The 12,282-nt window shown below is 41.8% G+C and overlaps 1 protein-coding gene across 2 annotated transcripts in view; it reads left to right on the top strand.

The window, feature by feature from the left end:
• Positions 1-12,282, top strand: part of dpf1 (double PHD fingers 1) — a 39,730-nt gene that overhangs the window by 18,008 nt on the left and 9,440 nt on the right. For both annotated transcript variants that reach the window (XR_004020779.1, XM_030744197.1), the window contains exons 7-8: positions 13-91; positions 195-326. Coding sequence is in view for 1 of the 2 variants with exons in the window: in XM_030744197.1 (XP_030600057.1) it covers positions 13-91; positions 195-326 (211 nt within the window). In the remaining variant the exon portion in view is untranslated. The remainder of the gene's footprint in view (positions 1-12; positions 92-194; positions 327-12,282) is intronic.

Below are 12,282 nucleotides of genomic sequence, written 5' to 3'. Positions count from 1 at the left end.
TGATCTCTGCAGGCCTATGGTGTTGGGGGCATGAGAAAGAGACAAGAGCTGCCTGCCATTGAAGACAGAGACAAGCCTTATGTCTGTGACAGTGAGCGTCACATTTTCTATAGTATTATTTAAGTGTCTCTCTTCTTTTTTCACTCTTGCAAACAAAGATAAATCTTATACTATACACTGCGTGTGTGTTCCAGTCTGTGGAAAGCGCTATAAGAACCGCCCAGGGCTGAGTTACCACTACACTCACACGCACCTGGCAGATGAGGAGGGTGAAGAAGACTCAGAGCGACACACGTTACCCTTCCAACGCAAGAACAACCACAAGCGTGAGTATGCAGTTATGCACCTGTCCGTTTGTCTCCATTATTTACTACATGTGGAGTGTTGAGCGGAATAAATATGAATATTTGGCTTCAGAATAGAATAAATATGAAACATTTTCAGGGCCATACCAGCTAACCTTCACAATCACAGCTGATTGCCTTGACGTTACCCCAGTAGCATTAGAGATGGGCCCCGTGCTGACAAAGACAAATCCAGTGTGCAACTCTGTGCATTTTGGATACAATTTCTCCCAGTGAGCTTCTGAGTTAAGCTGATTTCTTGTCACTCACGTATTCACTTTTTAGATCCCAGTTAAACAATGTGAGCTTCAGTAGTTGCAGAAAAGGGGTTAAATGCATTAAACAGGACAGCCTGCACCCTGCAGTGGAACCGCAAGTTTGCACTAGTTTGACTCTGATGGACGCTGATCGTCACACTTTTGTTCCCTATCAACTCCAAGTCTACTGAAGGTGGCACATGACACTTCAATATTTGCATGAGTGCCCCAAGGCAAAGTTAGCCCCAGGGTAATTTTGCTCTTTTTCTTTTCTTGCAATGTTTAACCTTTCAGGGATTTGGCTGCTGTAGCCTTGAGCTAATGTCACCGGCAGACCTCATTCAAACTTCTGCTATTACCACTGTATTAATACTTTATGGAAACTTTTAAAAAGTGAAAAGATCACTGTTTCCAAATTATAATGTATTATACTTGCTATTCGTAGTGCACCGAGTACTGGTGGGAGCACCCAAACAGGCACATGATCATACCAGTTGCAATGATGAATGCATATTTGAAATGAAGCACAACCGCAATGGCACCATGAGACTAATAGAAGCGAAACAAGATATACATTATACATACAAGATATTCTGCTCCAAATAATGAAATTATTATCATGTCCCCATGTCTCTGTGATTTGTGCCTACCCTGCTACCTGCTAACGTGCATGCACAGAGCAGTGTCTGTGAGGTTCTCACCATAAATCAGGAGCTGAAGTTGTTGCTTACAGATGTTTTATTTATACCTGTTGCTTTATAGGGTTACCTGCAGCAGGAGGAAAAATATGTGCACCTGAGACAGTGATGCGTGCATTTTTCACATGTGGAACAACAGCAGGAACCTAATTATTAATTATTTCTGACACACAGAAAGCATCGATCATGACCTAAAGTCAAAACAGTTGAATTATTTGTTACACCGTTGCAGCTCAGAACTTCAACACAACTGTCAGCACATTTGTTTCACTGTTAGCAAAAGTCTGATCTATTCAGTAAAGTCCCAAAAGTCTCTCTTTCTTTATTTCTCTTCTTTTTCCCTTACCTTCCTTACTGACAAAACACGGTAACAACGCGGTAACAAGGAAAACACATTTAACACATTTGCTATGAGATGAGATAAAATTGATATTTTTATCATTACATGTGGAAACTGTTTTGTGTGTTTCTGACACCAGTAAAAAAAAAACAAAACAAAAAAAACGAACCGGAGACTTATCACAGACTTACACCACGGTGACTCTCGTTATGGTGTCATTGGTTAAAGCAGCAAGTCACACAGTTCAGTTCACCTGCTAAAAACAAATACTTTCTCAAAAAACTCTAATCCATTCATCCATCTGGTAAGAGGACCTGGAGGATGTGACCAGGGCCCTGATCAAACCCTGAAAATCCTAAATGTTAAATTACCCAAACTGTAAAGGTTCTTTTTCCCCCTCAAACATCACTTGTCTCACTTAATATTATACTTCAATTCTTCAGTACTTCAATTTAATTGCTGCAAATCCATATGAGCTGTTAATGACTTTTTAATCAGCACTGATCAGCTTTAAAGAACTGCCAGCGAGCATGCCATACAGTGAGGGACACTTTCAGCACGCTCCTTAAACTTTGACTTCTGGTGTATGTACAATTTAATTTACAGGATGCAATATGGCTGCAGCTATCAGGGGCCTAATGAGTAGCTCTTAATGCACTGGTCCATAATATCATGAGGTAGTAATGATGATAGTGCTTGCTAATGCCTTCAGCTCTTCTTGCAGAGAATGGAGACAGCTATGCAGGGTTGCAGATCAGATTTGCTAGTGTCACAAAATTCACATTTGTGGTTCTGATTGAGCAAAAAGGAATTAACAACAACAAAAACAAACAAACAAAAACATTTATGGGCAACAGCACTGGCTCTCTTCTGTACTGTAAAGGTTAGGTTTTTAGTCCTGTTACAAGTGGAACCAAATTTTTTGGCATGGTATCATGCACTTTACTTTATGCCAGAAAAATAATTTATCACTATTGCTGCAGTAGACACTGCCATAAGGAGCACACCCATCAGTTTATTTTAGCTCAAGCATCCACATCACTATTCTCAGAATTACAGTCATATTGGACAGTTACACACCTTGTGACTTAAGTGCAGTGCAAATGGTTCTTCGCAGTGCAGGGTCCAGTAAGTCCTTTGTGAGACAAGGCACAAAGTAAGCATGCAGACTGTTCGACTTTCATGTAGGAGGCAGATTTTTTTTTTTATGGTTCAAGTTTTATGTTCCTCAAATGCAACCACACTTTAACCCCTGTTTATTCGACCAAAGCGAAATCTTTTCATGATACTGCTGCAAACCACGTGCAACTATTGCAGTAAACTGTAGTTTAGAAACATTTGCAGTGAATGTAAGAAAAAAGGCCCACTGTGTTCAGTAACAGTGCTTTTGCCTTGTAATGGAAGAATTCAGTGTGCAAAATTATCACTTCAAAGACATCTAGGTTTAACATTTTTACTCATTTATCATAGAAACCATTTATATTTGTACCAGGAAGAACACAGGTGTAATAAACATGAAGAATAGCTCTGTTTCCTTTTGGTTTCCAGTAAGCTTGCACGTACAAAACAGAGCCCTGTTTCCCTAAAGTGTTTTAAGGCCCATTGTAAGTCTACTGACGACAGTCTTAGTAAAAAAGATGCCTTTGGGAAATGGAGCCCGGGCCTTGGCACTGCATGAAGCAGTTTACTAGACTGCAGTCAATATATATGTAATTGCTTACAATTGTCTGTAACACATTATTGTGCATCATGAAAAAAAAGTCACATCTCAGTGGACATTTATTCTCTTTAAAAATCACCTTGATTTCCCCTCATGCCACATTATTCCCTGTGTTATTGTTACCTTCCAGTGTATTAAATAAGATGAACTGTTGAAAGTAAGTGCGAGAATTATTGAAAACTGGCAGACTTCCTGAAGCTATAAAGGGGCCTTATGCAAAACCTGGAGGGACATGGGTTTGTACAGACATTATAGAGCACAGGATTGTCCAAAGATCACCTCTGCAGTGTGATGCACTGAATGGTACTATAGTATATGCAGAACACTGCTGTGGGTCATTGGCATCCCCGGTCTGCACTTAGCGCAAGGCTACAAAGGCTCTGCTAAATGTATCATGGGTATGATAAGAGAGCAATAAATGCCAGTGAGCAAGTAAAGCAAATATTTAGGATTCTATGAACAGGTTGTGAATCAGACCTCAACTCTTCATCTTGTCAGCTGCAAGCATCAAAATTGCTTGCCTTCTTTCTTTCTTTGGCTATTTGTTCTCTTCCCCTGGGCCTGTTTTCTATTGCCGTGTTCAGTGTTTAGTGTTGTCTGCTGTTTGCGTGCTTTGTTTGTTTTTGAAGACTTCTTTTAAGGACAATAGCACGCATTTATCCTACGGGAGATTGTGTTTTGGTCAGTAATCATGCATTTGGAAGAGGAGCACAGACGAATCATCCTCTTTCTTTGTTGCTCCTGGTCTTAAAACAAGCAATTTGCTCAGAGAACACACAGATAAACACACAAAACACACACATCCACATTATCTGTACTGCAGTAATGTCCACAGTGAAACCATCCTGCCTCAGTTAATTGGCAGTGTGTTTTTAAACTGTGCGTCTTTCTGACAGAACACACCAGCCCTTCATATATATATATATATATATATATATATATATATATATATATATATATATATATATATATATATATATATATATATATATATATATATATATATATAGTGTGTGTGTGTGTGCATGTGTGTGCATGGCCAGGCCAGTCTTAGGTCTCTCCAATGGGAAGGCAGAGCAAGAGAGACAGCATTTCAGTTGTTTAATACCCCCCAGTCAGAAATCACATACTGCTTATGCGCGCGCGCACACACACACACACACACACACACACACACACACACACACACACACACACACACACACACACACACACACACACTTCAGAAAACGCAATCTTCTCTGCTGAAATGAAAACGAAAGCTTAGCCTTTTTTAGTTGGTGTGTACGTGTGAGGGACTCTACATGCACAACTGCATGTGCATTTGCGAGGCTGCACATAGATTGACGTGTGTGTGTGTGTGTGTGTGTGTGTGTGTGTGTGTGTGTGTGTGTATGCCATTGTACATTTTCCCAATCTGCCAAGTGTCATGGAAGACACTCCACCGCCCTCCATCTTTTGGTATATTGCCACATATGTAATAATATTAATATGGCTCCCTTGAATGAGAGCAACCCTGCATGCATAATTCATGCTATATTCTGGCTGTCTAGACACTATAGCATGTATGCAGCATCCCTGACACGAGTGTGAGCCAAAAACACACAAACTTATTACAGAAACTATAAAAGTCTGTTTTTTTCAGAGCCTCGCCCCTCTCTGTTCTCTCCCTCTCTGTTTTTCCATCAGTGTGATAAATGACAGATTATTCCACGAGGAGATGAGATTTTCCTTCCCTCTTGCTCTCTGAGTCCATCTTTCACCACTTTCTTTTCCTCATCTTGCTCTGCATCCTCACTTATCCCTCCTCTGCCTTCCCTCTCTGCCCTCCCCCCCATTTTCCATTCTCTCTTCGTTTGCTTCATCCATCTGCTTTGGCTTTCCTTATAATTAATTTCTTTGTTTGTGTGTACCATCACTAAAATCAACCACCGTTACTAACCCTCCACATATTCCTGGATCCTAGCTGATATACTGTTTACTCAAAATGAGCAGCGCCATTAAAATTCATGACTGCACAACATACTATGTTTCTTTTTCTCCAAATAGGAGAAGAAGAAGAGGCTGGAGGTGTAGAGGGAGGAAGGGGGGGCTCTTTTGGCATTGGCGTGATGGTTGGAGGGATGGGGGTAGGAGACGAAGACGAGGGGGAGGCTGAGGAGAAGTAAGGGGATGTTTACTTTAGAGGTCGGCCCTGCGCTGTCCACCTGAAAATTGGTTTTGTGGACATCAGTAGAGAAAAGGAGAAAAAGAGGGAACGAGACAGAGAGCGAGGAAGAGGAAAATAATGTGAAAATAGTAGGAATAAGATGGATAGATAGCAGGAAGAGCCCAAACAGAGCAAAACAGCACCTGTGAATACATGCATGAATGAATGAGAGAATTAAAAGAAAAAAAAACAAAGAAGGAAAAAAAGTGGGGAGGGGGTTAGTGGGGGAGGGAGGAGAAGGGGGGGGCGGTTTAGTTGTCATTAAAGCCTCCCCTCTCAAATCAGAACTGAGATTCAGAGGCCACTTTATCTGGACGGACAGACGGTCCTACAGTGTGGAGCAGCAGGGACACAGAATGTGTCTGTGTGTATGTGTGAGTGTGTGTTTGTACTTTTTTTAAAAAAATGTACCTAACACGCACACATGGACAAGCACATGTGCGTGTTAGGTACATTTTTTGTGTGTTTGTTCGTGCCTCTCTGTGACACTGAGCTGTGTAAGAGTGCTGTATGGCCAATCATGTCCACCTCCAAATGTGTGTGTGTGTGTGTGTGTGTGTGAGACATGTAATTGAGCCTTTTGAAGGTCAGCATCCCTCTGTTCCTACTCACACACACACACACACACACACACACACACACACACACACACACACACACACACACACACACACACACTTGGTTTTTGTGGGGTTTTTTTTCCACTTACATTTTTTTTTTCTTGTGTTTCAAAATGGCCTCCCCCTTCTCCTCCTGCTCTCTGCAGGCAGAAGCAAAGGAGGAATTTTGATCAACCAACACAACCATAAGACAGCACTGAGATCCTGAAATGGCCACTACCCACTTTGTGTCTGTTGTCATTCATCGCTGTGCGCCAATGCCACTGGTTTTTCCCTTTCTAATTCCATCTGTCTTTCTCTTCTGAATATCAGCAAAGGTGATTTGAAGTGCTGGAAGACTCCGGCAGCTCTTGTGTTTATTGCTCTGACATTTATAGCAGTGTCACTGGGCAGATACAGATGTGTGTCTCTGCTGGGACTAGTCTTTGTCAGTTCACTGAGTCTTGTAAGATGTGAAATCTGTGCACAGAATGCTGTTTGCTATCAAAACCTGATGGCTCTGACTGTGATTCCCTGGGACAAAGTGGAGCAATGACTTAATGTTTCATGCACCACAGTTTTGTCTGTGTTTAAATGCTCTCTGTGTTTAATAGAGTCCTGATTACTGTTAGCTTCATCTTATAACATTTTGATGCATGCCTCTTTAATTGCTTTCCGTGGGGTCACACGCAGAGGTTTAATTGCACACTAAAACAGTCTCATGACATTTTTCTGAAATACTCACAAAATGTTTTTTTGATTTTGATTTTTTTGATCCTTTTGATTCATTTAGCCCCATTTTTTCCGTTTACATTCACATCACCGTTCATGAGTCTGGCCTCATATCGATTTGTGTGCAAGAAGTGAAGTTTTACTAGTTTTAGAGGGCAAAAAAGTCTGCATTTGGGGACTCTCATTTGGTGGCAACCCAAGTCATTTCACCCATTACCAGAGACCGCAGAGTCTTTGGTATTACTTTGGCACTTCATTTGTTGTTTCATTAGGTTTAGGCACCAGAAACTACTCAGGTTTAGGATTTCGATCCACTCTGTTGGCTTTATGCAATGAAATCACTTGGTTAGGATTAGAAAAATGTCTTGTTCTTTGTTCAAATGCAACAGATCCCACTTTTTCAAAGCTCAGTTTTTTTGGTTGATCTGTCCTCTCTGAGGAGTGTAGAGAACATACACAGTACAGCCAAAAACATGCGTCCTACTGTACAATAAAGCCGTGCTGTCTGTGACAGATAAAAAGGAAAAATTGTCTCCGTGTACATGAACAAATAGATTGCTTTTTTCCTGATAGTTTGCAATGAAAACAGGCTGGCCTTGTCTCTCTGTGTGCAAAGCAACACTTACACGAACATCCTTATTAATCTAACACATTTTATTTTAAGTTTCAATCCAAATACTAACATATTTAATTAAAATCATTCCCCCTTTTTGTTTTCTTTAATATACAGGAAACATTTATGCTAAATTTGCTCCGTTTAAGTGACCGGACTCAGTTGAAACAGAACTACAGCAAGACATAAAAAAATCAGATTATAATACAAAATAAAACATGTACAACCAGACAAACAGACACATACAAACTTAAAAAGTAGCTACATAGGCAACACAATGCAAGCAATTAAACTGAATAGGGTGGTGTATAATTTTGTGTCAGTAGTGCATCCATCAACCAGTGTCTGTGTTTTCTGACAGCATGTGTGGAAACAGCATTCAGTGCTTTCTGGATGTGTTCTGAACTTTTCATGTACTCGAACGTTCCTTCTCAGCTTCTGATTGGCCGATTGTTGCCGCTGCTGCACGGCGCAGGAAAAAGGAAGGGAGAAACGGCTGTTGCCTAGCAATCTGGTTGCCATGGATACCACCAGGGCTCCCTCCTAAAGAGTACACTGTTATGTACATTGAAAAGAGAGGGAGAGAGATGTAGAGGAGGAGGGAAGGAGAGTTATGGAGAGAAAAAAGGAAGGGATGGATGGAAGGAGAGGGAGAGGGAGAGGGAGAGAGAATGAAAGAAAGCAGAATGGGAGAAGCTGAAGTGGAGAGAAGGAGCGGAGGGGGTGCCGAGTTCATTAAAAATAACATAAAGAATGGGAGAGAGAAAACAGACAAAGAGAGAAGCAGAGCGAGAAGCAGAGTTAAACAGACTGAGAGAAGAAGAAGAAGAAGAAAAAAAAATCTCTTCATGATTCATCATATAGATTCCCCCAGACAGTTGGAGTGGTGAAGGCATGGTAATATTGGAGTCTGCTTCATTCGGTATTCTGTCTTAAGATGTGGTGTTGTGGCTTGCTGGATGGTTGTTCTGTGGTCCCTGGCCATGTTTGGATAAGCCTCCCACACTACCACAACACCCCTCCTCCCTCCCCCCGATGCCAAATCCGTGCTCATGCTCTATCCATCTCCTGCTGTCTAGTTTTCTGTCGGTGAATGAATTTACTGTAACTGTAAAAGTTGCACATCATGTTTCTAAGTTATCGACAGCTCAAATGTAGAAAGAGCAAGTAAATATGATACGAATGATGAAAACTTTTGCGCATGGTCTCTGTTGCTATTCCTGGGAAGCCGACAAGGCCGGTGCACAATAACAAAGCTACTTGTGGCTCTGGTTTGTTCACAATAAAATTGTAATTAGTCGTCAGCACAAGCAGCATTAAATGCAAAGATAATGTCACCACTTCCAGAAACTCAGGCCCTTAATTCCAGTGTCATGATTGCACAGAAAAAAAAAAAAAATTGCAATCTGGCGCTCCACTCTTTTTTTTTCCTTGTATGCATATCTATTGTTTTTTTTGTTTTGTTTTTTTACCCCAGTTGGTCATTTTTGACATTTTCATGTGACGGCGCGGGGCTGACACACAGCATAGTGGACCATGTGAAGTAGGGCCCAATTCAAACAGGATTTCACAGTCACATTCCCAGCTGGCTCTTTCCCTGGAACAAAATAGGATTAATAATTTGCATTTTAACTCTTCATGGACAGGGACACAAGCCTGTAAGTGGTTCTTTTTAAGAGTGTGCTTGTGTGCGCACAAAGTTTTGCACGCATCGGCGTTCGGTGTGTGTGATTTTTTTTTTTTTTTTTTTTTTACATGCATGATTTATGGGGTGGTAGTGTGTGTCTGTATATGTGATTTCTGCGCATGTGTGTCTGTTTGCTAAATGTGCACATATCAGAATACTGCAGAGCCTGACGGATTGTGTGCTTGTGTGTGTATATGTGTGTGTGCATCTTTGTTCCTGTGGGTCAGTGTGATTACAAAGCAGCCATAGATCAAGTTTTATTATGCACCAAAACTGCCTCTGTCCTCTTTACTTTGCAATGTCATCTCTGAGCACAAGCTCGCATTGCACACACACACACACAGAAATGCATGCGTTCCAGTCCCACAATGCACTGGGAGTTACGCAACCTGCTGACTGGACATGAGTGAAAGTGGTACTTGTGTATGTGTGGTTGTATGTGTATAAGGGTGGGGTGCAAAAAAAAAATGGGGGGAAAAAAAACCAGAAAAAGAACAGAGCATGATGGCACCGGTGCAGGCACCAGTGTGACAACAGATGGATTGCAGGAAAGAGTTCCAATTTCCTCTTTGAGAGTAAAGCAGAGGGGAAAAAAATAGAGAGGCCAAATAAGGAAAGGGAAATAAAAAAAAGAGAGAAGCACAATGAAGCAGAGTGAAGAGATCGAATCAGAGGCAGAGGGAGCAGCAGCAATAATGAGAACGCATGAAAGTGGAAGGAGAAAGACAGAGGAAGAGGATGGAAGAAGGAGGGAAAGGAGGAAGATGGGGAGAGAGCGAGAGAGAGCGAGAGAGGAAGGAAGCTAGTGACTTTTCATCTGTGACTGACGGTTTCCATCTGACTGCATCTCTGCCTCCTTGTCTGCATAAAAAAGGGCTGAAAATGTCTTCTTGAGCATTTGGGATTTTGCATCTGTGTGAATGTACTCTGACACCATTTGTGCCTTATATGTTGCTCATTTCGTTTCCTTTTGTTTCGCGACACAAACATGTACGATATCTGAGACTGTAATTGTGTGTGTGTGTGTGGGTGTGTGTGTGTGTGTGTGTGTGTGTGTGTGTGGCTGCAAAGGGTTACAGGGACTCTCATTCATCACATTAAAGAGAGCAAGAGGGGGATGGGACTGAAACTGGACGGCAAAAGTTATTATTAAAAAGCCTTGGTTGTAAATCTTGGTGTGTGTGTGTGTGTGTGTGTGTGTGTGCGCACGTGCAGTCTACTGTATGTGTGTGGCCGTGGGTGCTTTTGCCCATGTGTGCACACGGTCTCATTGTGTATGTGCGTGCACGTGCTTCTGCCGAGAAGCTCTCCTCATTAAGCAGTGAGGCGACAGGAGTGCAGAGTGTGTGTTTTCACACGCCGCTGCTCCGATACAACAGGAGCCACTTTTTTTTTTTTTACCTCCATTCCTCCTCTCCCCTTTGTGCTTCCTCCTCCTCACCCTCCTCATCCTCTTCTCTCTTTCTTTCTGTTTCTCCCTTTGCCTCATCTGTTCCCTGCCTCCTTCACCTTTGTACCTCATCGTCGTGCCTTCTTCCCATCTACACCTGCCATACTGGAGTGCTTGCTGCTTTCACTGATTGTAAAGACCAGATAGACGCTTGGATGAAAACATTCAGGCGTCACTTGTTAATTCCCGTCTAAACCTCAACCTTGATTAACCAAGTTTTGTATTTTTGTGGCAGTGGTATCCATGGAAACGTGCATTTCTTTGTCAATGGCCAAGCTTACCTTTTTTGTGCATCTGCACAAGGGTGGTAGGATTGAAGCTTAAAGATATCATATTAAATTCAATCGGTTCGAGGAAATGTCACGGGATTACTATGCTTAAATACACTGAAGGAAAAAAGATGAAGAAAAAAGAGAGAAATTATGAGAAAAAAAAAGTAGAGGTGGAAGAGAGAGTGCGAAAAGTCAACAGGTAGGCCTGTTATCTGGTGTGTGGGAAGGCCAAGGTAATTCCCTTTCAGATGAAAGTGCTAAATTAATGAGGCTTCCACCGTGGTCAGCCAAAGGAAGAGATTATCAACCAGTCAGAGTTGGGCTGAAGCCCTGGTTCCATGTGAGAGGGAAAGAGAGGAGGAGGAGGATGAGGAAGTGCGATAGGAGGTGTAAGGGGTAGAGAGAAAGAGTGAAGCTGGAGAGAGAAGTTCAGGGTTAATTTCAGGGGCATATACAGACACAGAAGTCATGACTTTTTTATGTTGGTGCTGTATTTTTTTTCCCTTCCACCAACCATATAATCTTTAAATAAAGAGTTAAAGAGCATAGGTTTCTTCTACCATTTCCAGTGCAGTTGACTTGAAATAAACAGCAACAACAAACCAGTTTTAAATTTATTCTCTTTGCCAGTAACTTTTACTGTCCTGTGAAAGTCCAGTTTCTCCAAATGTTTAGATTTTCTCTTTCTTTTTTAATAGTCAAAACAAAAAGATCGGATTATCTTTTATGGCAGCTTCACATATGGACACATGGTTTTCAGTCGACAGTGATGTACAAAGTGCATCTAAAACGCCAAAAATGATTTGGTATTTTTCTGTAGCAACGATGGCCATAAAGTCCCATAAAAACAGTAATAATAATAATAAAAAAAAACAACTTTGAGGGAATACAGTTATTGTGTAAAAGGTAAGGTGACACACCTCAGCTGTAAAGACAACACGGCTTGAGGTTGCTCTGAGGGCGAAATAACACAAGGTTATGAAGGAGCAGCATGAAGGAGGAAAGGAGGGAAAATGAGACTGGGAGGGAGAGAGAAATTATAAGCACAGAGAGGAAGGATGGGGAAGGGTAGGTATTGTAGCAGGGGAGAAGAGGTGGGGGTGAGGAGCATTTGAGGATTCATCTCTTGCTGGATAATTCCCAGGAGGATCTCTCTCCAGCACTTGAAAGCTGTGAAGTGTGCGGTTCTGCTCATACTCCTCCTGGTAATTGGAAGAGGAGGCAAGGGGAGGGAGGGAGGGAGGGAGGGAAAGGACAGTCAGGTATAGGAATGAGATATGGAGGTAAGAAAGAAGAGGAAAGGTTGGTTGAGGCAGGTTAACATTTGGAGATGGAGGTGAAGAGAAAAAGAGGATGGGGGG

The sequence above is a fragment of the Archocentrus centrarchus genome, chromosome 13 (assembly GCF_007364275.1).
Source record: "Archocentrus centrarchus isolate MPI-CPG fArcCen1 chromosome 13, fArcCen1, whole genome shotgun sequence".
Taxonomy (NCBI): Eukaryota; Metazoa; Chordata; class Actinopteri; order Cichliformes; family Cichlidae; genus Archocentrus; species Archocentrus centrarchus.
The sequence above is the reverse complement of the archived record's forward strand: the minus strand, read 5'-3'. Positions and strand labels throughout refer to the sequence as shown.